General features: G+C 49.5%; 2 protein-coding genes across 7 annotated transcripts in view; both read right to left on the bottom strand.

Moving 5' to 3' along the window:
* The window catches only part of Uvssa (UV stimulated scaffold protein A), a 36,228-nt gene extending 20,308 nt beyond the window's left edge, over positions 1–15,920 (bottom strand). Inside the window, exons 1-7 of one of the 5 annotated variants that reach the window (XM_017800286.2) lie at positions 15,496–15,920; positions 15,322–15,421; positions 11,024–11,354; positions 10,199–10,319; positions 8,827–9,222; positions 6,788–6,900; positions 6,460–6,588 (exon numbers count right to left, since the gene is read on the bottom strand). In XM_017800286.2, coding sequence (XP_017655775.1) covers positions 6,460–6,588; positions 6,788–6,900; positions 8,827–9,222; positions 10,199–10,319; positions 11,024–11,354; positions 15,322–15,419 — 1,188 coding nt within the window. In that variant the 5' untranslated portion in view covers positions 15,420–15,421; positions 15,496–15,920. Of the gene's footprint in view, positions 1–6,459; positions 6,589–6,787; positions 6,901–8,826; positions 9,223–10,198; positions 10,320–11,023; positions 11,355–15,321 lie in introns of all 5 variants that reach the window. The other 4 variants (XM_029567714.1, XM_017800285.2, XM_029567715.1 and 1 more) reach the window with 4 other exon arrangements.
* A 7,706-nt stretch (positions 15,921–23,626) lies between these two features.
* The window catches only part of Maea (macrophage erythroblast attacher), a 37,162-nt gene continuing 33,606 nt past the window's right edge, over positions 23,627–27,182 (bottom strand). For both annotated transcript variants that reach the window (XM_008841815.3, XM_008841814.3), the window contains 3 exons: positions 26,133–26,266; positions 24,855–25,050; positions 23,627–24,612 (listed from right to left, as the gene is read on the bottom strand). In XM_008841815.3, coding sequence (XP_008840037.1) covers positions 24,517–24,612; positions 24,855–25,050; positions 26,133–26,266 — 426 coding nt within the window. In that variant the 3' untranslated portion in view covers positions 23,627–24,516. The remainder of the gene's footprint in view (positions 24,613–24,854; positions 25,051–26,132; positions 26,267–27,182) is intronic.

Raw genomic sequence — 27,182 nt, 5'->3', positions numbered from 1 at the left:
CCAAGAGCATGTGCTCCAGTCTAAAAATTATGCTGGAGGAAAATACCATTTTCTGGAATGACTGTCTCCACAAAGACTACCCTCATCAAAAGATCTCACGTAGAATTGAAGAACACGCAATGGAAGGCACTGCCCCTCTTCTCCTGATCCAAACCAGTGCAGTCCACACAAACCTGCCTTTGAGGCTCTGGCGTGAACAATGATCTCAGGGCCATGGGGGCTCCCCAAGGCAGGGACCTAAGAGCCGAGTCCAGCCTGTGTGCCTGTGTTAGAGGCAAGAAACCCTGGGTCACATGTGCCTTGAAGTCCATTTCCAGAGCAAAGCTAAGGCCAAAATCTCAACTGGGTCCAGGGAAGTAACTAACCCGGTAAGGGGTTACACATATTGTCAACCAAACTGAGAGCTGGTGGCCCAGGAAGACAACAGGCTAGATGCCTTGGGTGCTCTCAATGGACAGACCCAGGCCAGCCTGTTCTGGGATGCCATATACATGTGCTCTCACTGATGAGGCAGTGAGAGTGGTGTAGAGGCAGGGCACGTTATCATGAGGTCATGTGAACTCCACACATCAACATCTAATGAAGTATGAAATCACTAATCACTCTTTCCAGGAGTGTGCAGAGAAAGCCAACCACACAGGGGAGAAGTGCATCCTTGGACCCACAACTAAGTTTCTTCTCACAGGCAGAACACAGGGTCCTGTGCCCTAGGTGTCACCAAACTGAGAGCTGGTGGCCCAGGAAGACAACAGGCTAGATGCCTTGGGTGCTCTCAATGGACAGACCCAGGCCAGCCTGTTCTGGGATGCCATATACATGTGCTCTCACTGATGAGGCAGTGAGAGTGGTGTAGAGGCAGGGCACGTTATCATGAGGTCATGTGAACTCCACACATCAACATCTAATGAAGTATGAAATCACTAATCACTCTTTCCAGGAGTGTGCAGAGAAAGCCAACCACACAGGGGAGAAGTGCATCCTTGGACCCACAACTAAGTTTCTTCTCAGGCACGGAACAGGGTCCTGTGCCCTAGGTGTCATCCAAGTAAGAGCAAGCGGCCAGCCCCTGGGGACCCAAGGCTGTGTGGCCTGTCACCTTAGGTGCTTAGTGGTGCCATTTTCATTAGACAGTCCTTCTACTGAGCAGCTGGGTCTCAGCAAGTAGGCCAAGGCTTGGGGGCCTCCAGACTGTTTATTCATCTGTAAAATAGGAGAAATAAAATAATCTGACAGGGCGCACTCCTGGTGCCAAATGTGGGAAGGTGTTGAGAGCTGGGTCACTCTGGAAAGGCATGTGACTTGGCTGGACACTTAAGAGCCAGGGAAGGTCACAACTAGATCCATCCTGTAGGGTGTGGGCTGCTGGGGAGGATGCAGGCAGCCTGAGCTGCTGTTCTCCCATCCTTGTGAACAGACCTCGTGAGAACCGTGTGCCCAACACCCCTCCCCACTTTCTGCCCCTGGGTGCGAGCATGGCCTTCAGTGTGACAGAGGGAGCACAGCCCTGAGAAGGCTGTTTACGGGCCCTGCTGCTGCACAAGGTCCCTCAAGGCTGATTTAGTTCCCCTGCCTTCCCGTGTGTGCCTGATAGCCCAACATTTCATTCTCTGGGTTTTCTGTCTCTGTCCTTTTCACTACAAGAAGCAAATCCTGCACAGCCCAAGAATCTTTCTTCACACTTAGCAGGAGAGGAGCTGGGCTTGGGAGAGCTCTCAGGACAGCATCCAAAGGCTTGGTGGTAAGGCTGGTCTGACAGCCAGGCTGGCTGGCACCCAATGCAGAGAAGTAAGCAAGCTGCACAACATATACCAGATTGATTTGTGCTGCTGTGAGAAGGTGAAGATGAGTCTATGGTTACATCAGGGTGGCTGGCATATACCCACAAGACCAGAGAGCACAAAGATGCATGATGACCACGTGAGCAAGCAGCTGGATAGTCCCGGAAGGAGAGACTGGCTGTTGACAAGTCACAGACTGATGCCCCAAATCACTGTTCTGACCACCAGTTGGTGGGAATTTGCATTTTGTTAATTATACCATAGGAAGTAACCATGCTCAGAGCTACATAATGAAAAGGCAGGCAATTTAAAAGTTTTCAAAGGATTTTTATCAGTTTAACGAATGAGGCCGCCATGGATTATTACAGCTCTTCTGTAACAGAGCAGGTGGAAACTAACTCTACCAAACGGTCCTCCACATCGATCGAGTCAAGATTTATCCCTAGCCTGCCTCCAAATGGAGCTGAAGTGGACACACTCTGTAAAGCAAATGCTTAGACATGTTTAAACTGGCTTAAGTATTTTTGAAGACAAAATGTCTATGTCAAAAGGAAAGCAATACTATGCAGAAACCAATGGCAACAGACAGATGGGAACTTGGGAACTAGGCTGGACCCCACATCACCCAAGGAAAAAGGGAACCACCAGCACAGTCTCGTATCAGCCCCATCTTCCAGGACGGCCGGATCTGCCAAGGGTCTGAGCTGCTGTTTACGACTTGGCAGAGTCATATTTGTTCCAGCCTCACACATTCGTTAGAAGTTCTAAAATGTTTAAATCATGCATTATTGAATTAGTGTTCCCTGCTCAGCCTGTTCTACATGCGGAGTTAACGATGCCGATCCCGTGCTAAATGGGGAAACACTAGGAAGTGATTTAAACCCTCCGTAAATTTTATTTGGAAATTAGTGAACACCTCATCATGATTTCTAATTAAAATAGCTCTAATTAACATGGACGTTCATTAGCTCTCGCCCAGCCCCTCCCCCACCCCCACCAGACACCTCAATGCAGCAGCCCTACACAGAGCTGCCCACCAGCTACAGGAGGGGAGATGGGCAGATAGGCAGCCACGGCATCTATTCTGGGAAGCAGTGCTCACCTGAGCCTAGGCGCTGCCACTCACAGATCGGGAGCCACCAATCACTTCATCTACAGGCAGTGCCTCACTCGCTCTGCAGCTGCAGTGAACAAGATTTCCAAGGACTTCAGAGCAGTGCCTTTTGTTAAAATCAGTTTGTAGAGACGGGTCTAGGAAGCATCCATTCAACTGACTGAAGAGCAGAGCAATATCTGCCTTTCCCATTGAAGCTAGGGCACCATCAGCCCAAGGGCTACCACTTCAGCGGGCCCAGCCAGCCCTATGCACCCCCAGGATGACTTGGACCAGTCCATGGACCTGTGGCCAGAGGAGCCAGGGGAATCGTAGAGTGCCCTGAGGGACCTGCCTTCTACAGAAGGTCCAGCACAAGTAAAAGAAGTGAGGCCTTGCTGTGAGGGTCACATCCACCTGCTGAGATATGTTAAGAGGTACTAGCTGTAGGATCAGGGCAGCAATGGCCTGATCAACAAAGAACAGTGGGAACAGCACAGGCGCTAGGCATTACAGCAGCCTGAGACTGCCACCACATGCCTCAGGGAGGCTCTATGGTGCCGGGTCTGAGATACCCATGTCTGTGTCCCATGGGAGTTGGGAGATGATCAGTGGAACTGTCCCCACTCATGACAGCCAGAGCACTGACACAGCCATGCCCTAACTAGCAACTACCCACTGTGAGCCTAGCACCCACTGCATGCAGGTCCTCCAATAGGACACTAGAACTGCAGCTTGGTTAGGGCAGCTAGCAGGAGTCAGGGCAAGCTGGGCCTGAGGAGAGAGCGGCATATGCCCATGCTGAGCTGAGAACTCCACCCAGTCTTTTTTACTATAGTACTAGGGATTGAACCTATGCCTCAAACATGCTAGGCAAGCACTCTACCACTGAGCTACATTCACAGGCCTCTTTCACTTTTTATTTTGAGACAAGTCCTCACTGCCCAGGCAGTCCTTAAACTCACTCTGTAACTCGGGCTGGCCCTGAAACAATGATCCTCCTACCTCAACCTGAATAGTTGGGATTATAGGCCTGTACCACCAGGACCAGCTTCCACTCAGTCTTCTTGAATGCATGACCATTATCATAGGGGTAATAGAGTCATGGGCACAAGTCACTACACAGAAATGGAGCTGCCTTGAGCTTTGGGAATCCTTGTTGCAGCACCTAAAGCTGGCTGAGTTCAGTGCAAATCCCTGACCCAGGAGACCACATGTCTCCATCTACCATCCATATCATCTCATTCATCATCGACAAAGGCCAAGGGGACAGAAGCCCAGAAGACTACCCAGGTCTCCTCTACCAGCCAGCCATTCAGCAGTCAGGAAATGTGGATCTAAGAGATGAGGCTGAGGCAACAACACCCAGACAGTCTGGCTGACAAAGCCTCAAGCCAAGGAGAGTGGCTGGGCTCCTAAGACCTTCTGGGCTTGGAGACCTGCCAGTACCCATGCTGCTGCTGGTCCCTCTTATGACTGACTGTGCAGGCTGGTAGTACCCAGGCCTGGGGAGACCCATCTGTGCTACCCAACAGCTCTCAAAGCTGTGGCCACTGCCCTGAGCACTAGCTCTCTGAGGATATCCCTGGGCCCATCAGCAATATGATTGCCCACAGGCTGCAGGAGTTGGTCTTGGCTGAGTCATTCAGGGAGGGTTTGGGGTAGACAGCAGAATAGTGAGATGGCCTCCACTCCACAGGCTTATCTTTAGGTCACCTTAAAAGGGGTCCCTCAACACTCAGTCCTGGCCAAGCCTGCTGCTCTGATGATGTTGGACACTGAGTATATAGATTCAGAACAAACTTCCTGGCTACTGCAGTGTGGGCTAGAGCACTCACCTTCCTCGTGGTTGGAGAAATGTTCTGCACCGTAAACATACATGGCTCAAAATTCACAAAGTTGACTTAATATGTGGCATAGCAAGGTACAGCTCTCATAAGATACTAATGGTGCCTACCAAACATGGCCAGATAGACTCCGTTGTAGCACTGTGTACCCAATGATTGCTGTCAACACAAGGATTGGCAAAATGAAGAAGAAGCAAGGTTGCCCTCTGCTGGCCCATGTTACACATACCCTCTGCAAAGCAGGGATCAGCAGGCAGCTACAGAGCAGTCAGGGGGCTCCTTCTTTCCTCTGGCTCTAACACTCACTGCATGGCACATTCTACATCCAACTGGCTGCCAGAAAATGGTAAGTGGGGTCCATAAGTCCTAGGCATGCAGTGCCAACCACTTTTGGTTCTAGGCTGGAAAAGCAGGGAGCTTTGAACTTGATCTTTTCTTCAGTAAAGACAACATAGTTTCTACCTCAAAGCTAACTTCCAAAACAGAATTTACAGGTCAGACTGGCCAGGCCAGCTGGCCTACTGTCTGCAAAGGATGGATTCAAGGACTAGGCGCAGGATCCAAGTTTGGGATTTGGGTTCAGGCTTGGATTCGATGGGGGAGGTGGCAGATTTGGTCTATGTGTTCTCTGTTTGGAAACCATCCAAGAGGGGCTGGTGAGATAGGTCAGCAAGGTAAGGAAAGGCAACTGCCGAGAATCTGAGTTTGATCCCCAGAACTCACATGGTACAAGGAGAGAACTGACTCCTCCAAGTTCTGACCTCCAAACATGGGAGCTGAAAACTGGGAGGGCATGAGGCTGACAGAGCCTGGGCTGTAACAGCTTTTTATCTTTTAATCATAATCATGAACCCCAAGCTATAGGCTTCATGGCCTGTTGTGCAGAACCTCCATTCCATGTAGCCCTTAGACACAGGGTCTCCATTCCTATTCCAAGGGCACTGCCTCCTTCAGGTTGTTGCACAGCAATGTCCCCTACCTTCTACCCAGCTCCAGTGTACCCAGCACTGATGGCCATGCTGGGTCACTGCAGGACTGCACTACCTACCCACTACCAGGAACCCAGAACACATGCATTGTACTTCCCTCTGGCCCTTCCTGGACCCCCAAATCTCTAGCCCCAACTAGGGCATCAGATGCCCCTGCTCTCCTTGTGGAGATATAGAACATCCTCAGCTCCCTGAATCCCCAGAGAACCCAGTTCCTGCTCACAAAGACTATGGCTTTTCTAGGCCTGAGGTACCAAACAGTCAAGCAGAGAGGTAACCTTTAGGTTTACATCCCAAAGGGCATGTGCCCATGCTCACTTCTGGCTGTTCCAGAGTATTCTATAGTTTTATTCTGGCTGACCATGATGCCCAGGGGGCAGGGTTCCCTATTTGCTTGCAACTCCACAGATGGGCTTCACTAGGCTGGGGCATAACTTGGTTCTTTGGGCTCTTAGGAGGTGCCCTTGACACAGGTTTTGAACACCTTGTATATATCCCTGGCTACAACAAATGATGAGCAGACAGCACCCTAACAGGAATGTAGCCACCATGACATGAGTTCACAGAGGCCCTGCTCAGGGGCAGGTCTTGCTGCTAGAACCCCAAGCCAAGGAAACCAGATGGGCCCCTGATGGGAGAGGCTGATCTGAGGAGGAAGAAGCCAAACTCTTCTGACACTCTTGACTCCTTCTTGCTCAAAAGGCTGAGCGCAGATTCCTATGACCTCTCTGTCCCTAGCCACACACACTCACCCTGCTTCTCTGCCCTCTCTCCGGCTTGATGTCCAGCTCCTCATACTTCTTCAGAGCAAGTTCCAGTTCTGTTTTCAGGTTAATGGCTCGTTTTAGGTGTCCACTGTAGATCCCTGCTCGGGTAAACCGCTGTAAAACGAGATCACTCACAAAGGCCTCAGGCAGTCAGTCTCTAGGAAGACTAGCCTGGCTAAGCCTTGTTCCTTCTTGAGGGAAGAAAGTTCTAGAGGGGAGGGGTGCTCATCCCTACCCAGGCCACTGTTCCTACCTTCTCACTCTGCCTTGGCTCTCAGCCTGACAAGTTCACTGAACAGGTGTCTGGCCTCACCTGGACCCAGGAGCACACTGCTGGCAGGAACTTGTTCCGGATGAGTTTGAGTGAGTCTCGGGCAGCATGGAGGACAGCGAGGTTGTCCTCATTCTCCTGCACCTTTGGACCATCTAGAAAAAGGCAAAGGGAGTCACTGAGGGATGCTGAGGCTAGCCGTGTATCAGAGGCCATAGGGAAATGTGACTTCCAGCTGGTCCCAGCCACTGGTCAACCCCGAGAAGAAAACAAGCTGTTCTGGACAAGTTCTGGGCAGTACTAATTGTGGTAGTTTGAATGAGGAATGTCTTCCATAGGCTCAGGTCTTTAAACATTGGATCCCCAGTTGGTGGCACTGTTTGTGTAGGTTGTAGGATCTTTAGGAGGGTAACTCTGGTGGAAGAAGTACGTCACTTTGAGAGTTCACAGCCTCATCTCACTTCCAGTCCCCTTTCTGCGTTGCTTTGTGTTTAGAGTTGGTGTGATCTCTCAGCTTCTTGCTCTGGCCACCTGCTGCCATGCCTTTCCTGCCATTAGAGATTCTCCTTCTGGAACCGTAAGTCAAAACAAACTCTTTCTTCCATTAGTCACCTTTGGTCACAACATTTTATCACAGCAACAAAAAGTAACTAATACAACAGATGTTCTAGCTCTGCACTGAGGCTGCCCCTCACATAGTTCCACTTCCTGAAGAGCCACTACTTTGGCTGTGTTTCCCCACCTAGAGGCCAGACTGCCCAGAGCTGCATTTTCCTCCCTCTGATCGTCTCTGCCTCTTGGTCCCAGGGTCTTAGTGATCCCTACCATCTTGCCTTACCTTAACAGGTACTTCCTGTCCTTTACATCCTCTGCTGGGTAGGGCCCCCATCATGGACCAAACCAGTATCTGTGTGCTTACAGGGCAAGGTACAGTATCTGCATGCACAGCTGAGGGGCTTACTGCTACCTTGTTCCCGAGGCTCCCTCAGGGGCGGCCTCCTGAAGCCCTCAGCACTCAAGAGTCGACTAAGCTTTGGTGACTAAGGCCTCCTCAGAAGTCACAGAGCCTGGATGCCAATCCCTGGGGAAAGGAAACCCACTACATTCACTTTCAAAGGGGAATCTCTGTAGAGGCTTAGGTCTGCTGGTGGATGATGAAATGATTGAAGGTAAAGGACCAAACTCTTTGGTGGATAAAGGTAATTTTAATTCTAAGAGTGGCTCTTTATACCTAATGAGCAAGGTCAGCCAAGGATACAGCATGCAAAACATAAATCAAAGTTCAAAGTAAAGGGTGTTTTTCTTTTTTGTTACTAACCAAACTTTTTCGCAGAGCTCTAGTCCATGAGAAAGGAAAACACAAGGCTATCCCGTCATTCTCACTATTCCAAGGCAGTGTTCTGCCCTGACTGGGAGGCAGAGTTCCGCCAATGTCCAAACATTCTCGTTTTCAAGGACAGCTGGACTCTGTCTTGTCCTTGATTCACCTTCTGCAGAACTGAGTTGCATCAAACCTCCCTAGAGGTACACTGAAGATCCCCATTCTCTCCAACTATACCCCACGTGGTGAGCACATGGCACCTATAAGGACACCTGGTCCAAGAAGGACAGACAGGTGGATGAGAATGCTCTTCCGTCATCTCACAAGGCTGGAATGCTGGGGCCAAACAAAACTCTGTGTCACATCTCTGTCATGGTAAATACACCAAGAAACCATGATGTGATCACATTTTCCTCTTAGGCAAGGTGACCTGGCAGGCCTCTGCCCAGGTAGGATGCCCATACAGCCTGCAAGGGACTCTGTGCCCTGCTCATAGCCTCCCTGGGGTAGGGCTACAATGGCAGAGAGGCCCAAGAACTCTCTGTGGTTGGCCCATGGTGACAGAGGCCTGGCAGGGTGGCAGAAGCCCAAACAGAGCCACATAGGAAGGATAAGCCTGATGGAGCTCCTCACACAGCCCAACCCAAAGAGCTGCTGTACCCAAGGCTCACCTGGGACAACTCAGTACCAGTGAGGGAGCTGCAGAACTGCCAGGCCAGAGAGTTCAGGGAGGCACTGAGCAGCACCAGCAGCCAGTTACCTGAGGAGAGTTCGAGGTCCAGTGTGTACTTGTGGGAACCCAGGCCATGGCTCCGAAGGAACTCCTCTGGATCACCGTCTTCACTCTCATCCCCTGAGAGGTCTTGTGTGGCTGTTGGGGCCAGTACTTCCAGACCAGCCACAGGTCCTACACTGCATACAGAAGCAGCCAGGTCCTTGCTGCAGCATGGCTGCTCCTCATCCTGGAGTACAGGGGGGCCAGACCCACGAAGAGCTACCAGGTCTGGGCTCAAGAAACAAGGGGCACAGGCCTCTGTTGTACCAGGTGCCTTGCCAAGGAATTTGGTCTCTGGAAATGGGCCAAAGTCCAAGGGCACCAGCAGCCTAAAGCAGTTCTCCACTTCTGTCAGGCAGCATCCCATTTCATCAGCCATTTCTGCAGAGGTCGATACACCTAATTACTCTGTCACCTGAGCCAAAGAGCACCAGATAGCCAAGGCTGCTCCCAGGACACCAAGGGGAGAATCATGGTACCTCCAAGTAAAGCAAATGCCTTGGCATGCATAGCACAACACTTTTAACTGCTTAATAATGGACCCACGGGGTTCACTACACCCACATGGCAGCTCACAACTGTCTCTAATTTCAGTTCCAGGGGTTCTGATGCCTTCTTCTGGCTTCTGAAGGCACTGTAGATATGTGGCACACATACATACACATAGGCAAAACATTCATACATATAAAATTTTAAAAATATTTAAAAACAACAAAACCACCCAGCATACCAGCTCAGTCCACAAGGTCCTTCTGATTATAGGAACCCATGTGACCACCACCACAGGCCAACCTTCCATTTAGGATGGTAGTCCTGCCAGAGCAGGAAATGCCACTACCACTACACACCTTCAGGGCACCCCTTCCTGGCAGTCCCTGAACCACCCATAGCACAGCTGTCGGCCTTAAGCTTTCTGGAAGGCCTGGATTCCAAGGCTCACACTTAGGACAGGTGAATGTGGGAGGCTCTAGACATAGGAAGAATCCCAATCTCTACCTGAGAACAGAGGGCAGCTGGCCCATCTCACAAGGACCCATCTTACAAGGCTGGGTCCCAGGATTTGGAGAAAGGAACTAGCAAGAACAGATGGGGACCAGAGATGACTGGGCGAGAAGGCCTCCAGCTAGTGACTAAATGTAGATTCCTTCCTGGATTCACACTCATACCTAGCCCCTCTGCCCAGGGAGTCTCACAGCAAGCAGCCACGGGGGATCTAATTGCCAGAAGGCACAAGAGCCGCAGGCCATTCTGCCTTGCAGACCTGCCTGCCTGGGCCTCCCTGACTGGGTTTCAGGCTGGGTTACAGGACAGCGGGGGTCAGGCACAGAAGCTGAGAGGACTCAGTCCATGAACTTGCCTTCCATCTCCTTTTCAGCCCGCTCAGCACTTGCTCTGTGCATTTTATCCAGGTGCCTCTGCTTCACCTCCTCTCGCTTCCTTTCTGCCACAGTTCTGGCATTCACATCCTGAAAATCCACCTGAGAAACTCAGAAGGTCAGGACTGCCTGGGACAAACACACCCAAAGTAAAAAAGATACAAAAGATACATTGGCATCCACAAAAGGCCAGCATCTCTCTGGTTGTTTGTCCACAGGATAGCTGCCTTGTCCTGGCACACCTGCCACTGTAGGTGGAATGGGGGGAACTTCCAGCTCCAAGTACAGCACAGGTAGGAAGCAGCATGCTCCTCTAACTGCCAGCTAGACCCAGAGAGAACTGGGGACCCCCCGCCACACACACACAGGGGTAACTATACACAAAGGGCAGGTCACCTGCTTGTGCTGCTGACAGGGGCATAATTGGGGCAGTGACAGGAAGGCTGGAAGACACAGCAGAGCCTGGTGTTTCATCAAGCTTAGCACCAGCCAGAGACCATGGCAGGACCCAGTAGGGCTTACTTGCAAGGGTAGGGTAGGTCCCAGAAGGTGGAGCCCATCCTAGAGCAGGAGGGGCACCGGGGACAGTAACTCTGGAGGCTCAGCTGCACCCTCAGGAGGGTACCAGGTACAGCTTTCCTTTCCCAAGGCTGCTCTGACCACTTGGCAGCAGCCCCCATGCTACCATCCAGCAGCCCTGCCCAGTCTGTGCACCCTGCTCTATACTCAAGAAACCATGACCCTCATTTGGTCAGCCTGCCTCCCCCACCCCAGGGAAACAGACAGGGCTGCCCAAGACCACCTACCTTTTTGGTGTGCTTTAGGAAGTGGTAGCCCAAGGCTAGCTTCTTATAGGCCTCCCCAAACTTCTCGTTCCAACCTTCCACAGCCTGCATGGCTGCCTGCTTCAGCCTCTGGGCTGCTTCCCATGGTGGTGGCAGGGGATGGTCATTATCTGTGCCCAGTGTGAGTTCCAGAAACTTCTGGAAGTCAGAAACAAGCAGCATCCTGAAATGATGAGACCTGGTGAAGAGCTCGTCCATGATCTGGAAGGCTGAGAGGCGGATTTCAGCATGGTCCTGGGTCAGCTGTGTCGTGAGCAGGCGGTAGGCATAATTCAGCTGCTCCTCTGAAGACCTGAGGGAACAAGCCAGCCTAACCAAATGCCCACCCACAGAGGACAAGTAAGTGCTGCTCTTTGTGTACAGACACTAGTTATAGTGGCAGGGGCTATGGTCTGCATCCAAGCTTCATTCTCCGCTTCTGGTGTTGGGTGGGCACACCAGTGTCTGAGCACCAAATGTGTCCCATTCCTGGACTGTTTCTGTACTGCTCATGAGCCCAGAACATTTCCATGATTTTCAAGTGGCTAAAACAACTGGGGGTGCAGCACAGCGGTAAAGCACTTGACGAGCATGTATGAGGCCCTCAGCTGCATCCCCCAAACTTCAAAGATAAACACACAGATGAAGCATGTGAAAGAAGACCTCTTGATGTATGACCCTTTGGTTAAGAATCAAATGACACCGGGAGGGGCAGTGTACACCTTTAATCCCAGCAGAGGCAAGCAGAACTCTGTGAGATAGAAGCCAGCCTGGACTACAGAGCAAGTTCTAAGCCAGCTGGGGCTATAGGGAGACCCTGTCTCAAACAACGCCAGTATCCATGGATAAAGTTCTGCTACAACACAGCTACCCCTGGACAGTCCCTAGCTGCTTTCAGAGTTAGTACCGACACTGTACAGAACTTTCACAGGACATCAGTGAGGCAGAACAGGACAGACAGCAAGGTTCAGAAGGCCTCGTGGCTACACGTGGTGGTGCACGCCTTTAATCCCAGCACAAGGAGGCAGAAGCAGGAATCTCTTGTGAGTTCAAAGTCAGCCTGGTCTACACAGCCAGTAGTAAGTCCTAGGCCAGCCAGGATTACATAGTGAGACCCTGCTTCCAACAACAAAAGTCAGCCAGCCAGCCAGCCAGCCTTGTGCGAAGTCTTACAAAATTAGCACATACGAAAAAATAAGTTGGCGAAGAGGAAGACTGGAATCCCAGCTGAGGCCAACTAAAACTGGCTGGTGTCACTGGCACATGCAGAGGTACTTTGGAGTATCTGAGAGTAACCAAGGGCTCATTATAATACTAAAATGTACAACCCTGGGTACAAATTTAAGATGTCAATGAGATATGCAACGCATGAGGCTGTATGTAGAACTACACATGACAGCACATGTACAGAAAAATTTGTGGTCAGAAAATGAGCTACAAAAGCCCAGGCTTAGATAAAGTCCAACTCTGTACAGCAGGGCCATCTGAGCCTGCGGCATCCTGCTTCCTCCCTTGCAAGTATATCCTTTCTTTTTCTAAAAAAAATTATTTATTGATTACTGGTCTATGTGTGTGTGAGTTCAGGCATGCACAGGCCATGGCAAGAATGTGGAGGTCAGAAGACAACTTTCAGGGTTGGTGTTCTTCCTGCAATCAACTCTGGTTGTCACTGGCACAGGCAGTATGCGAAGTGCTTTCACCCACCAACCATCTCGAAAGCCCCGAATTATACCCTTTTAAATAAACTCTTGCTTTGCTTGCTGCTAGCCACGTAGCTTCACTCAGTTTTTTGTTCTGAGACACAAGAACCTGGAGCCCCTCCGGAAGTGCCTTCTGAACCGTGATACCAGCTGCTATCAGTTGGTGAGCCAGACAGAAGGTGGGATTTGTTTCTACTCTCTAACTCTACTCATTCTGGGGGCACTGGTTAGGTACTTAAAAGTCCTTAGCATACCAGGGCGTAGTGGCCCATATCTTTAATCCCAGCACTTGGGAGGCAGAGGCAAGCGGATCTCTTTGAGTTCAAGGCCAACCCAGTCTACATAGTGAGCTCCAGGACAGCTGGGGCTACAGGGAAACCCTGTCTCAAAAAAAAAAAAAAAAGTCCTTAGTATGTTTGCTGCTTGAAGACTCCCATGACAAGAGCATCTGATCATGAGCAAAGGTTTTCATAAGTTAGCCCTTCCCAGAAAATGGTCATCAATCAAGGCAGCTGTAAAATCACACATCACCATGTCCTGTGGCAGTTCCCTGCTAAGGGCAAATAACCTTAGAGGAGACCCAAACCCTCCCACCATTCCTCAGTGATCACTTTCCTTCCTTTGTGTCCCTTTGTCACTTGGAGATGGCAGGCAGAGGGTGGAGTGGGGCTGTCTGGGAAGTTACTGTTGGACAGATGCCAGGGGTTCAGGTCACTGCATCTGGCTGGTGTGGTGCCAAGGGCCAAGGTACAAAGGCAGCTAGCTGTCCAGCTGGCTCTGGGCAGTGGCAATGGTACAGTGGACCTGGGTCTGAGGCCTATGTGGCCGCTGGCTCTGGTGCATGCTGTCACCTCCTTGGATGTTCCTGCAGTGTGGGAGCCCTGCTCAGCTCTCCCCAGTCTCTCTTTTTCCTTCCTTCCCTATTTCTTTCCTGCACCAGCATGCTCTACCCTCTTTTGGTTTGCCTTGTCTTCCCATTCATTTACTCTAGACAATCCATCTCTGATGGCACTGATTCAGTCTTTTAGGTGGTAAGACACTCTTACCTCTCTTACACATGAGGTCCAGAAGACTGCCTATTAACTTGGGTGACAATCTGGAAAAAGACCAGAGTCAGATGCAGGTAAAGCTCTTCGCTGATAAATCTAGCTGCCTGTGACTTTTTAGAGCCTCTCAGTAAAGAGGCCTTTCCCAAAGGCAGAAAGAAATGTACCTACGGCAGGGGGCTTGCATGTCAGTCCCAGGAACGTTAATGAGAGACAACACTAGTGACTGGCTTAAACTCCAGCTAAGAATGAGTAGACACAGAAGTGATGGGGGCTCAAATAGTGTTTCAGACCACCTCAATTATGAATTACACTACACTCAATTCACCAGAATACCTGAGAGCCTGATGGAACTGGGGATGTCCTGATTTGTCAAGTCTTATTGCGCACTCTTACATATGAGCCAGAGTAATGTCTCTCCCCTTAGGATACACCCTCAATTATCTTGGACTTGCTACAGTGCACCCTCAAGAACTGAACTGTTTGATTATGAGCTGCCCTGAGATGGCTCAGCAGGTAGACTGCTTATTGAGAGACCAGAGTTTGATCCTTGGAACCCATATAAAGGTGAAAGGACAGAACCAACTCAACAAAGTTGTCCTTGACCTCTACATATGTACAGTGCCACCTGCCTCTGCATGCTCACGCACACACACACAAATAATAAATTTAAAACTTTTTGTTTTTTGAGACAGGGTCTCACTACAAAGCTTTGGCTGGCCTGCAACTTGCTACTCATTATGTAGACCACGCTGGCCTTGAATCACAGAGATCAACCTGCATCTGCCTCCTGAGTGCTAGGATTAAAGGGATGCACCAACACACCCAAAAACATTTGTTGTTGTTGGGTTTTTCTTTTTTTGAGACAGTGTTACTATGTAACTCTGGCTGATCTGGAACTCATTTATGTAGACTAGGTTGGCCTGGAACTCAGAGATCCACCTGCCTCCATCTCCTGAGTGCTGAGATTCAAGGCATGTGCCATCACTCCCCACTAATAGGATGTTTTTGTTTGTTTTGTTTTTTGGTCTTGTTGAGACAGGGTCTCCTGCAGCCCCAGCTGGCCTGGAACTCACATAGATCCACCTGCCTCTGCCTCCCGAGTGCTGGGATAAATGACCTGCCCCACCAGGCCCAGCTTAGGATGTATTTTTATTAACATAAATGCTCCTACTTTATAACACATGGAAAGACCAGAGGCAGGAAGCTCCAAGCCTATGCTGCATTCTGGACCCACAAACGCACTGGTGTACAGCCCCAGAACTCTGCTCGCTCTCAACCAGCACTGCTAGCCAGGGCTCCTGTAGCTGGTCTTTAGGTTTTTGAGACCAAGTCTCACTACCTGGAACTCATGATCCTTCCATGTTAGCCTTAGGAGTGCTGGGATCACCGGCAAGTGCCAATTGCCATGTGATAAGGGAGGGAGGCAGAGATATACAGGTAGAAGGCTGGACTGTGAGGGAACCCCACACTCTCCTGTGGTGTGGGTGCTCACCAGATCAGGTACCATGAAATGCTGAACCTAAATACATACTTGCACGTTTTCTTCAGTTCCTTCATTTTCTGGGCATTCAGTCGGGGTTCTCCAGAAGTCGTGAGCTCTTCTATCAGCTCTGAAAGTTTCTGATCCATATCTAGAAACAAGGTGCGCAGAGATGCTGAGTTACCATCCAGTACTTCACAGCTTTGGTTTATCAACAAAGCTTACTTGGGACTACTCCAAGGGCCCTTGGGGCGGGTCGCTGGACGCAGTCTCTATAGGGTGCCTCCCTGCGAAAGGACAATTCAGTGGGGTAAGTCCAGCAAGGCCTTCTGGGATGAATGCACTTCTAAAGGCGATGACTCAAGCGGTCTGCAGCTAGGGTGGGCGACGTCGCCACCCCGGCCCTGGCGCGTTTGGGGGGCAATGTCACTAAGTGATGGACTGGCCTTCACAAGCTGGCCGCGCAGGCTCCGCGCTCGCTCACTGCAGGCGGCAGTCGCAGGGGCGACGGGTCCGGCCCGCGAGGCCGAGGCTCTGGCCGGGCACCACCCGCGGCGGCCACACTCGCTGACCGACCCGCCTCCTCAGCGACCCCAGGGGCAGCAAGACGCCCCAGCAGCCTCCGACTGCCGGATGTGGCCGCTCCCTGTGCCCACCCTTTCCGACAGAAGCTGCGCCCGGTCACGTGAGCCCGCGTGCAGTAGCCATTGCCTCACGCAGGCGGGGAGGCGCAGGAGCGGAAGTCAATGACGCGACCGCCCTCACCCCGCCCCTTCCTGACGAGGCCCCACTACTTCCGGTGTTTGCCCTGCCCCCTCGTGGCTCGGGGATGCAGGCGCGAAGACGTCATAGCTCGGGGACGCCAGCGCGCTCCTGGCGGGCGACGCGCGAGAAAAAGGAGGCGGGAGGGCGCGGCAAGTCTTAAAGGGGCGGCGGGGGCGGATCCCGAGACTGAAACAGGCCCAGAAAGAGGCTCCGCGGCCGCCTGGGAAGGTCTTGGCTCCCGGCACTAGCCTGAGGGCAGCAGAGGAGGCTCGGACGGGAGTCTGTGTGCGGATCCCAGGGCCAGAGCCGGCCCCCCCGTCTCCCGCAGGTACTGCCGGTGCGGGGCTCGCCTTGATCGGACCAGCTCAGCCCCGGGAGCCGGCGGCCGGCGAGCGTCAAGGGAGCGGTGGGTGCGCGGCTGTTTCGGGAAGTGCACGAGGCAAAGCCGATATAGCTGCATGCGGGGGGTCTTCCTGCTGCGCGCGCAGCCTCAGCCCTGCGCACCCGCTCTGCTCTCCGGAGTCCACCCTTCCTCCTCTCGGTCTGCAGAGGCGGCATGTAGCATGTTCCTGTCCTGAGCTTATCAGCCCCGTGCGCCTTACTGCCCCATTCGTATCACTTGATGCACATCCATCCTTCTCTGCACCTGGATCAGAGACCAGAGTCAACCAGACTTTTCCTCTCACCCTGTGTCTCGGAGGTGGTAACTGTAGTGGCCTCCCGGTTTCACTCACACACAGACAAGAAACCACAGATTATATATACATATATATGTACATATATAAATATTTTTTTCTTCCCTAGATAAAGAAAATGGAACGTCTTGAAATTTATTACATTGTTTATTATACTAGTAGGCGAATGGGCTCGTGTGGAGGGAGGTAAGAGGACAACTTGTGGGAGCCGGTTCTCTCCACCATGTGGGGCCTCAGAATGGAATTTAAGTCAGGCTTGGCATCAAGTACCTTTACTGGCTGAGCCATCTTAACAGCCCTGGAATGTCTTAAAGTTGTAAAAGAAAAGGTGTTTTCAGGCTAGACTTGTATGTCAGTGCAGCAAAGAATCCTTAAAAAGCTGAGCTGACCGGACAGAAGCAGGTGGCTGCATGCCATCATATGTTACAAGGAGTTCCTTCTGTGATAGCAGGTGCAGGTTCTGAGCAACTGAAGGAATGAAGAACTGTAAATGAGAAAACTGAGGAAATAAGTTCAGGTTTCTTTTATAAATCACAGCTCAGTGGGTTATAAAGTTTAAGGTACAGACAAAAAAGACAATAGCCAATCAACGGCGGGGGTGGGTGGTATTGTATTTTCCAAGGGTCACATTCTTACATAAACTGGTGTAATACTGCTTGAAGCTACACTGTACTAAGTCACATAGTCTATGACATTTCAGTTGATGACCAAATACAGCACCCAATGACACAGCAGACTTTTAAGTACATTTTGTGATGTTCATAAAGCCATAATAACTGCCTAATGATGCCTCTCTGAGGATATTTCTCCATCATTAAGTGAACCCCTAGAGCAACCAAACGAGCTACATCAAGGCTGGGAATGTGGCTCACTGATAAAAGCATGGATGAAGCATGAATGAAACATGCATGAAGCTCTGAGTTTGACCCTCAGCATCACACAAAAAGGCTGGATATCGCTATGAGTCTTCAAAGATAAAATGGAATCATTTTAATCCAAAAGGATGCTGATAAAAACAAAAGAACAAAAAACAGGGGAGACAAATATGAAACAAATATTAAGACAACAGACTTAAATCCAGCAACAGTAAGAGTTACAGGCAGTGGTCTAATCCCAATTTCAAAGCAAAGATGGAAGCCGGGTGTGTTGGTACATACCTGCAATCCCAGCACTTGGGAGGCTAAGGCAGGAGTATCATCTTGAGTTTAAGGCCAGCCTGGGCTTCAGGGTGAGACTGACTCAAACAAAAAGGTAAAGATGGTGCTTTTAGCAGGACCCATCAACATGGGCTGGGTTCACACCAAAACCATGAAGAAGGTAACACAGGTCATCACTACCTACACCTACACAACAACCTTTGCATCAAAGTGAGTGTGCAAAGAGGTCACCATTATTCCCAGCAAGAAGCAACAAGAGAGCAGGCTATGTCCCACATCTACTGAAGTGGATTCAGAGTGAGCCTGTGAATCCTATCTCCATCAAGCTATGACAGAACAGAAACACTCATGTGCCGGAAGACTGAGTCCCGTATCAGATCTTTGGGGGGAGATCCTGACACCAAGGAGTTGCTGCCAACACTTGTGGACTTTGGCAGTCTCTAACCTGGAGGTTTCTCAGCCTACAGGTGGGATGAATTTCAAAACACTACGTGAAGTTGTTTCAATCTTTCCTGCTTGCTGTAATGTTTTCAATAAACCTGGCATAACAAAAACAAAAGATTGTCCAATCTTATCATGTCTACTGTAAACATTTCTAATTTAAGGTTTCAGTAAAGGATCATAGAGTATAGTGTGCAACACTGTAGGAAAGCTGAACGGCTACATTTTCAACATAGTGTAGTCCAGTATACAGCTGTCCTTGAACTCAAGAACCTGCCAAGGCTGCATCTAAATGCTGCATCACCGCACCCAACTCAGACAAAGCAAACTTTGTAACAAGAAATGGGCCAGCAAGGTGCCTCAGCAGGTAAAAGCGAAGCCTGACAACCTGAATTTGATCCCGGGAACCCACTGTGGAAAGAGCTCTTTCCAATGCTGTCCTCTGACCTCTGCAAGCGTATAAAACAGCAAACAGTATTTTTAAAAAAGAAGTATTAGCAGAGAGGACCAGGGTCATTTTATAAAATAGAGGAGTAAATCCTTTCAAGGACACAGTTATCTGAAATGTGTAGGTAGCCATTAACAGACACTCAAAATACATGAAGTGAAAACTGACAGACCTAATGGGGAAATAAAATCAATTATTGTTAAGGATTTTAAGACTCCTTTTAGTAATTAATCGAAGCAGAAAGAAAGCCAGTGAAAATGTGAAAGACTAACAACTGGACAACCAACTGGAGCCAGATGACAGGACACGACAACCAGCAGTGCCAGAAAATGCAAGGATAGGTGCAACATTCACCAAAGGTAGCCCATCTTCGGGGCTATAAAACAAGTCTCCACAAATTTAAAAGGATTGGAACTTTATATTATTACTATGTATACTAAGTCTTTTGTGGACATTTTCACTTTGGGTCAAAGTAAACCTCTGGAAGAGGAATTTCGAAGTCAGATACTGTTGTGTTTAACTTCACACTCCTCCAAAGTGGTGGTACCATCTTCCACACCACGTACCATCTTTTACTCTGCCAGCAGCACACTAGGATTCCAGTTTCCATCTTGACAACATTTGGTGATGTCATTCTTAGGCAAGTGTCAATACCACACTGTAATTTACTGTTGCCTGTTTTTCTTTGATCAAAATGTTGAGTTCCTTCTGATGTACTGATTGATTTTATTATTATTATTATTATTATTTTTTTGTCTTTTTGAGACAGGGTCTCCCTCTCCCTGTAGCACCAGCTGTCCTGGAACTCACTATGTAGACCAGGCTGGCCTTGAACTCACAGAGATCCACTGGGATTAAAGGCATGTACCACCACGCCCGGCAATTTTATTTAATTATTTTTATGTGTATGCATGTTTTGCCTGCATGTAGGTAAGTGCACCTGTGTCGTGCAATACCCGCGGAGGTCAGAAGAGGCTGTCAGATCCCCTGGGACTGGAGTTACAGACAGTTGGTAGCTGCCATGTGGGTGCTCGGATTTGAACCTGGGTCTTCTGCAAGAACCAGTGTTCCTAACCACTGAGCCATCTCTCCAGCCCTACTTTAAATTTATGTGTTTTGCCTGCATGCATTTAAGTGCACTCGTGTATGCAATGCCCATGGAGGCCAGAAGAGGGCATCAAATCCCCTGGAACTGAAATTATAGATGGTTGTTAGCCACCATGTGGGTACTCAGAACCAGGTCCTCTGCAAGACCAGTGCTCTCAACCCTGGCTATTTTTCTGTTCAAGTTGTTTGCCCATTTTTAATTGCATTATCTTTCTGACTTTATATATTCTAATACAAATTTGTTAGATATATGTATTTATACTTCACTGTCATTTAGTGAGCAGAGGTTTTCACTTTTAGTGGTCAACAGAACTTTTTCATTGTTAATGCTTCTTAATTTCTTTTTATTATTTTTATGTGTATGAGCGTATTGCCTGCATGTATGTGAGTGCAACTGTGTTGTGCAGTGGCTGCAGAGGTCAGAAGAGGGCTTTGGATTCCCCTGGAACTGGAGTTAAGGAAGGTTCATAGCTGCCATGTGGGATGCTGGGAGTTGAACCCAGGTCCTCTGCAAGAGTAGTCAGTGCTCTTAACCGCTGAGCCATCTCTCCAGCCCGTTTAATTTTTCTAAAAACAATTTGCCTATTCCAGAGTCACAGTAATATTTATTTTAAAAAATATTTCAAAAAATGTGTATGAGTGTATTGCCTGCATGTAAGTGTACCCATGTTGTCAAATGCCCACAGTAGTCAAAAGAGAGTGTTGAATTCCTCTGGAACTGGAATTATGGACCGTTGTTAGTAACCATATGGGTGCTGTGAACCAAACCTGGGTCCTCTGCAAGAGCAGCCAGTGCTCTTAACTGCTGAGCCATCTCTCTAGCCTCCACCATAATATTCTTCTATCTTCTAGAAGATTTGGTTTTAGTGTTTAAATTTTATGTGTGGAATGCAGAAGAGTTTGAAGATTATTTCACACCTGTCCCATTTGTTTATTGTTCCAACACTATTTGGTGAAAGTCCTTTCTTCCCAACCAATGATGCTAGCTTTGTTTAAGTTTAAAACTTTCCTCAGTGTATGAGCTTGGGCCCACTTGTGGATGTTGTCTTCTGATTAGTTGACCTTTAGGTCTATTTACACTGATGTATTATCTTTTTCTTTTGAGACAGGGTCTCAGCCCTGGCTGGCCCGGAACTTGGTATGTAGACCAGGCTGGCCTCGATCTCACAGAGATTTGCCTGCCTGTCTCCCAAATACTGGTATTAAAAGTGTGCATCACCACACCTGGCCCATGACACATTATCTTGATTACTGTGGACCAAGTCTTAAATCCAGCTGTAGAGTAGTAGGTAGCTGCAGCCATAATCACCATGCCAGTATTGCAACAGTGGCCACATTTTGTCTGGCATGCTACAGTGTAGGCTGCAGAGTCCACAGCCAAGCAGGGCCACTCACTGTTGACTGTTCTCCCGTAGAAAACTGCATGGTGTCTTCTGATAGTGTTACTGCTAGCCAGCAGGGAAGAGCTTAGCTCAGCCCCAGCTTGATTTCTCAGTCTACAACTGGGGCATGCAGTTTTCAAATCTTGTGTGCATCCACCAATGATGAAAGTAACCTGTAGTGTTGGGGGAAGCTTCGTGGGCTTCCACTGCCAACAATTCAGAGGTAGCCTACCCTGGCACTGAGATTTTCATTCAGGATCCTTACAGCTTCTGAGACTATCTTTCTTTAAATAAATATATTTCATTTACTTTTATTATGTATGAGTGTACTGCCTGCATGTAAGTGCAATCATGTTGTGCAATGCCCACGGAGGTCAGAAGGTATCAGATCTCTTGGAACTGGAGTTACAAATGGTTGTTAGCTGCCATATGGGTGCTGGGAAACGAACCTGGGTCCTCTGCAAGAGCAGTCAGTGCTCTTAACCAGAGTCATCTCTCCAGCCCCCAGGGACTATCTTTTTACATCCAATACAATATACTTTCAAATTCTGTTTTTGTTTTCTGTTTGAGACAGTCTCACTATGTAGCCCTGGCTGGGCTAGAACTATGTAGACCACGTTAGCCTGAACTCAGAGATCCACCTGTGTCTGCCTCCAGAGTGCTTGGATTCAAAGCAAGTGCCACCATGCCCAGTCCCTTCATTCATATGCTTTGCCAAACCTGCAAGGCATTCAGAGGTTGGCATAAACAATGAAACTGTTATAAAATGGATGGGCAGGATTCCAAGCAGATAAGAATTGGTCTTGGGACCCAGCAACTACAGGGAAAGTACACAACTCAACAAAGTCTAATACAGAAAACAAACAACAAAAACATCTGTGGTGGTTTGAATGAAAATGTTCCCCCAGAGGCTCCAAGCATTTGGCCATTTTGTCCCCAGTTGGTGGCACTGTTTTGGGAGATCTTAAGAGGCATGGCCATGTTGAGGGAAGTGCATCACTGGGGGTGGGCTTAGAGAGTTCTTAAGCCTTGCCAGAGCTCCACTTGTGCTCCTGCTTCCGGTGCCTGCTTGAAGATGTGAGAGCTTAGCTTCTGCTCCTCCTCCAGCCACCTCTGCCACCACACCTCCCCGCCAACGATGGACTCTTGCCCTGTTGGAACCGTAAGCTAAATAAACTCTTCCTTCTGTAAGTCGCTTTGGTCAGTGTTTCTATCACAGCAACAGAAAGGTAACTAATATAGCATCACTTGCATCAGTTATTCTGTCAAAAAAAACCAATGTGGTGGCAGAGGCAGGCGGGTCTACATAGTAAGTTCCAGGCCAGCTGGGGCTACAAGGAGACCCTTTATCAAAAAGATCAAAAACAAAAACAAGGCCAGAGCACTGTTGGATACAGTGCCATGGATTGGGGGTGTACCATCCCATCCAGCCCTCCATAATCTAGTTATGACTCATCTAGCCTCAACTATGCCTGCATGTTGAAAGGATCTTGAGAGGCTATCAACTTTATAAGTTCCAATTTCACCCAACCTCACTCTCCAAGCAAAAACTCTCCAACAGTTGGTGTGGGGAATGACTGCCCACCCCTAGGATAAGCTTAGTCTTTTCTTAAAACGATTTTTATTCATGTGTATGTATTTATGTGTGAAGGTATGCAATTTTTGTGTGGGTGTCCACAGAGGCCAGAAGAGGGCATTGGACTCCCTGGAGCTGGCATTCCCAGCATTTGTGACTGGCCTGACATGGATGCTGGGAACTGAACTCCACTTCTCTGAAGAAGAGCAAATGTATTAGCCTCTATCTACCTCTACCACATTCTGAACTGAGGTGGGCACCAGAAGTATGTCAATGTGTTTGATTCCGAAGGCCAGTATGGCCGAGGCAGCTGCCATGGAGGCATGGTCAGAACTGAAGAGTTGAGTAGAACAGGTGAGTGTCCTGCAGTGGTATGGCCAAGGGGAGAAGAGAGCACCCCGGACACCTGCCTGCTACTATCTATAGCTTGTGCCCTTGTCCCCAACATAGCGGCTCCAAAGGTCCCAGGAATGGAGGTGGTAGAGTAGCTATCAGGATCTAATTTGGCCCTCCAATAAACCTACAATGTTCCAGCCCCAAGAGGGCACTAGCTAGGCCAGCAGAAGCCAGATGTTACCTCAGAACTTGGGATTATTTATGCTCTCATCCCCTAGAAAGCCCTTTGGAAGTCAGTGGGTAAGTTCTGTATGCTAGTACAGAACAGGTATGCATTCCCTGAAGGTCCTGGTGGGGGCCATCAAGCGGCTGCCAGCCATACTGTCTCCTTCACTGCACGGAAGGGGGAGGAGACAAACCAAGGTGTTAGAGACGCCTCACACAGAAACGAGAAATAGAAAGCTATTTTATTAACACGCTTTACATTTACAGTTCATTAGCTAATCAACAACAACATGCAAAAATAAGCGCTAGATACAAACCTCTACAATATGGTTTTGTGTGAATTACAACGGTTCATTTGTTTTGAAAACCCGTCAGTACTTATTTCAGCTGAACTATCAGTTTTTGTAATGAAAAGCATTTACACTCTAGGGCTACAAAACCACCCAGCAAGGCCTCTGCAGAAACTCGGTCCAGTGGCTTTTCCAGTGAATACATTCTCAAAGCAGGAGATAAGGCGGAGCTGGAAGGTGAGATACAAACCTGCGCACACTGACAGCCCCACAGACACCCTGGCCCTGTGGACAGAACTTCCTCAAACAGCAGCCCAGGGCTGTGGTGGATGGGTGGCGCTTTGGCAGCAGCTCAACAGTGAAGTCAGGAAAGGCCTTGTGCACCGCATCCCGTCACTACAGCCAACCTGGCGTGGCCAGCACCTCATCCAGGCGAAGGCCCACAGGAGGGCAAAGGACCAGCCTGTATCACAAGCTCCCCAAGTCTCATCACTAGCAAAGGAAACAGAGAACCCACTTCCGAGATGTTCTGGATCTCCCTAGGTATTCAGATCACGCTGCAGACAGTTTCCTTAGAGAGGCGCAAGAACTTGCAGAGGCGTCAGTCGACTTACGTTACAAAATCCTACCAATCAAATGCTGTTCTCAAGCACAGACTTATAAAATCTCACTTCCTCTCTTTCTAAGAGTATTTGTCGTTGCTCACTGATCTTTGGTTGCAAGAAACAAACGCCGAGGGAGGCTGGGGTCTGGGGTCAGGACAGGAGGGTGTGGCCCCACCTACCATAGCCCCTGGCCGGGGGCATGCACTTGGCAACCCAGGCCTACATGATGTACACCTTCTCAGCTTGGGAGAAGTGGAAGACTTCTTTGGTTCTTGGGCAAACAACTTTATCATCTTGACGGATAGAAAGTAGAGACTGAAAAACAAGACCAGAATTTTGCATAAAAATGAGAAAATGCAACAGAAAGTTAAGCTCCGCATTAATATTCCACGTAACAGAGAATAAGCCATCTAATCTTGCACATACACTTCCTGAAGGCACACCTGTCCTAGAAAACCTGGGGTTATTCGAATGTGGTGCTACCCCACCCCGGGATCCCCTTACCTCCACACAGCTGCCCAGCCCACCCCCCATCTCTGACCATCTGGGCTCCTCACATTGTAGCCGTAGACATAGCCATTGGGCAGCATCATGGGTGGGTTGTTCTCATTCATCACATCACCAGAGATCTTGCAGACCAGGCGGGAGTTGGCACAGTGAGCCATGGGCAGGGGCTGCGCTAGTTTGTTCAGCGAGCGGCTACACACGGGGCAGTCGGGGCTCTTGGAGCTGCCATCCTCCTTGTAGCACTGTCTGTACATGGAGTTAAGGAAGGGCTACAGCCTCAGGTCAGCAACAAGGCAGGCTTGTTGTGGCCCTCACTGCTTGGACATACAGAATCCTCATAGTCACTGGGGCACCACACAGAAACAAATAGGCTGACATTCAAGGCGAAAATGATGCTGCATGCAACACAGCAAATGCCTACCAAGGCCCGACCCAAAGCAAGTCACCACATCACCACCCCAGTGGGACCACAGTGCCCTGGGTACTATCTAACTCCCTTATCTAACTCCAACTTCCTAGGAAGGGCAGACAAAAGGTGAGATGGGCATTCTGGTGGACCCTCAGAAGGCATGGGTAAAACACATGCTTATTCCCCAGAGTTCACCAGAGATGGTTAGAAGGCTGGGCCTCGAGGCAGGTATAAGTTGTGATCCCAGAGCAGCCACAACCTTGTAGGATGACTAGTCACATAGAAAATGGGAGGAGTTGGCTATGTATACAATTAGGCCTGCCAAAGAGAAACAAGTTCAAGAACACAGGGTCAGAGCCAGTCAGTGAGGTAGGGTTTAGTCACACAAGGGATGGGAGGCACCAAATGAAGGAGGGTCAGCTACGCAAGTGAAGAGCGTCAGCTACAAGGGGAACAGTCAGCCACCTGAGACAAGAGTCTACCACGTGAGAGACCGTCATCCACACAAGTGAGGGGAGTCGATCACAGGAGGGACTTGACTAGCCACACAAGGCAGGGGCATCTTCCACAGGAGGGTGGGTTTAGCCATGCAAAGGATGGGTCAGTCACACTCGAGACAGTCTACCAAATATAAACAAGGAGTCAGCCTGTCTTGACTCTCCTGAGAAGGGAGCCTGCCTCCCTGCCAGAGAGGTACGACCATTGTTAAGTCAAGAGAATTCTTGGGAAGCCAGTATCATATGCATGGCAACATTTGAGATGGAAAACCCATACAGGCACACAGACCAAGTGAAGCCTGAGCTGCTGGGTCTGAGAGTCTCTCAAGTGCCAACTCAAAGGACACAGGACAGTGGTCTTCCTATGGTGGGACACGGCATCTGTCTTCAGGACAGAGGACAGGACAAAGTGGGGAGGATACGGTGTCTTTATCGCTGAGAGCCCAGCTTGCAAGGTGAGGGTGAAGACAGAGCTGTTTCCCAGCTGGTGCAGTCGGTAGTTATCGTATCGGAACTGCTGGATCAGCATTCGCCACCGAGCCGGGTCCAGGAGGTCCTGGAAGACAATGTGGCAGTTCTTTGGACCCTTCCCTGGCAGTTACTGGGAGGCCCAGTCAGTACAGTTGACCAGAGAGTCCTGACAACGAATGCATGACCCCTACTTTCTAAATTTCCTGAACACCCTTTGGTGTGCATCCTGTGGCCTTGTAACAATAAATGGAGTCACAGCATTACTGCTGAAAAGAAGGCTCATTTTAGAGAAGACATGCCAGATAGAAGACCATGGATGCCCTCAGCTCGGAATACTAACCGTGGTTAATGTGTATGAGACAAAGAGTGCATATGCACATGAGAAGGAGAGGGAAAACCTGGGCATGAGCCGGAAAGGGCCCTACCCTGTGGGGAGGTAGTCACCAAGGCACCTAGGCTATTCTGTCAGTGCCCCACAGTCTTGGTTTAGGGTGACATCACATTTCACTTCTACCTTTTCGTAAAAATGTTGCTTTCAGTATTACTTCTATATAAGCAGTCTACAGGGAGTAAAACTTGGTCTGGGAGGCTCTCATAGAAGGGACAGCATCTGCCCCAGGGCCCTCCTGAAGCCCACCCACTTTTCCTCTAAAGGAAGCTTCCTCTTTGCCTTCACTAGTGCCCTGCTTCTTCCTTCAAGTCACAACATCACTTCTCTCAGTTTTTTCAGTCTGCCCCCAAACCAAGGCTTTCCCAGGTGATCTTGGTCTTGTTCTTTCTTTTTTTTTATTTTGGTCTTTTTGAGACAGGGTCTCCCTGTAGCCTCAGCTGGCCTGGAGCTCACTATGTAGACCAGGCTGGCCTTGCACTCACAGAGATTCGCCTGCCTCTCCCTCCCAAGTGCTGGGACTACGGGCGTGGGCCACCATGCCCAGCTTGGTCTTTCTCTTTCATGTCACCACATTTTTGTCACTATCATGAAGTCATAGGGGTATGCTGTG

The sequence above is a fragment of the Nannospalax galili genome, unplaced genomic scaffold, assembly GCF_000622305.1.
Source record: "Nannospalax galili isolate Female #2095 unplaced genomic scaffold, S.galili_v1.0 scaffold101, whole genome shotgun sequence".
NCBI lineage: Eukaryota > Metazoa > Chordata > Mammalia > Rodentia > Spalacidae > Nannospalax > Nannospalax galili.
The sequence above is the reverse complement of the archived record's forward strand: the minus strand, read 5'-3'. Positions and strand labels throughout refer to the sequence as shown.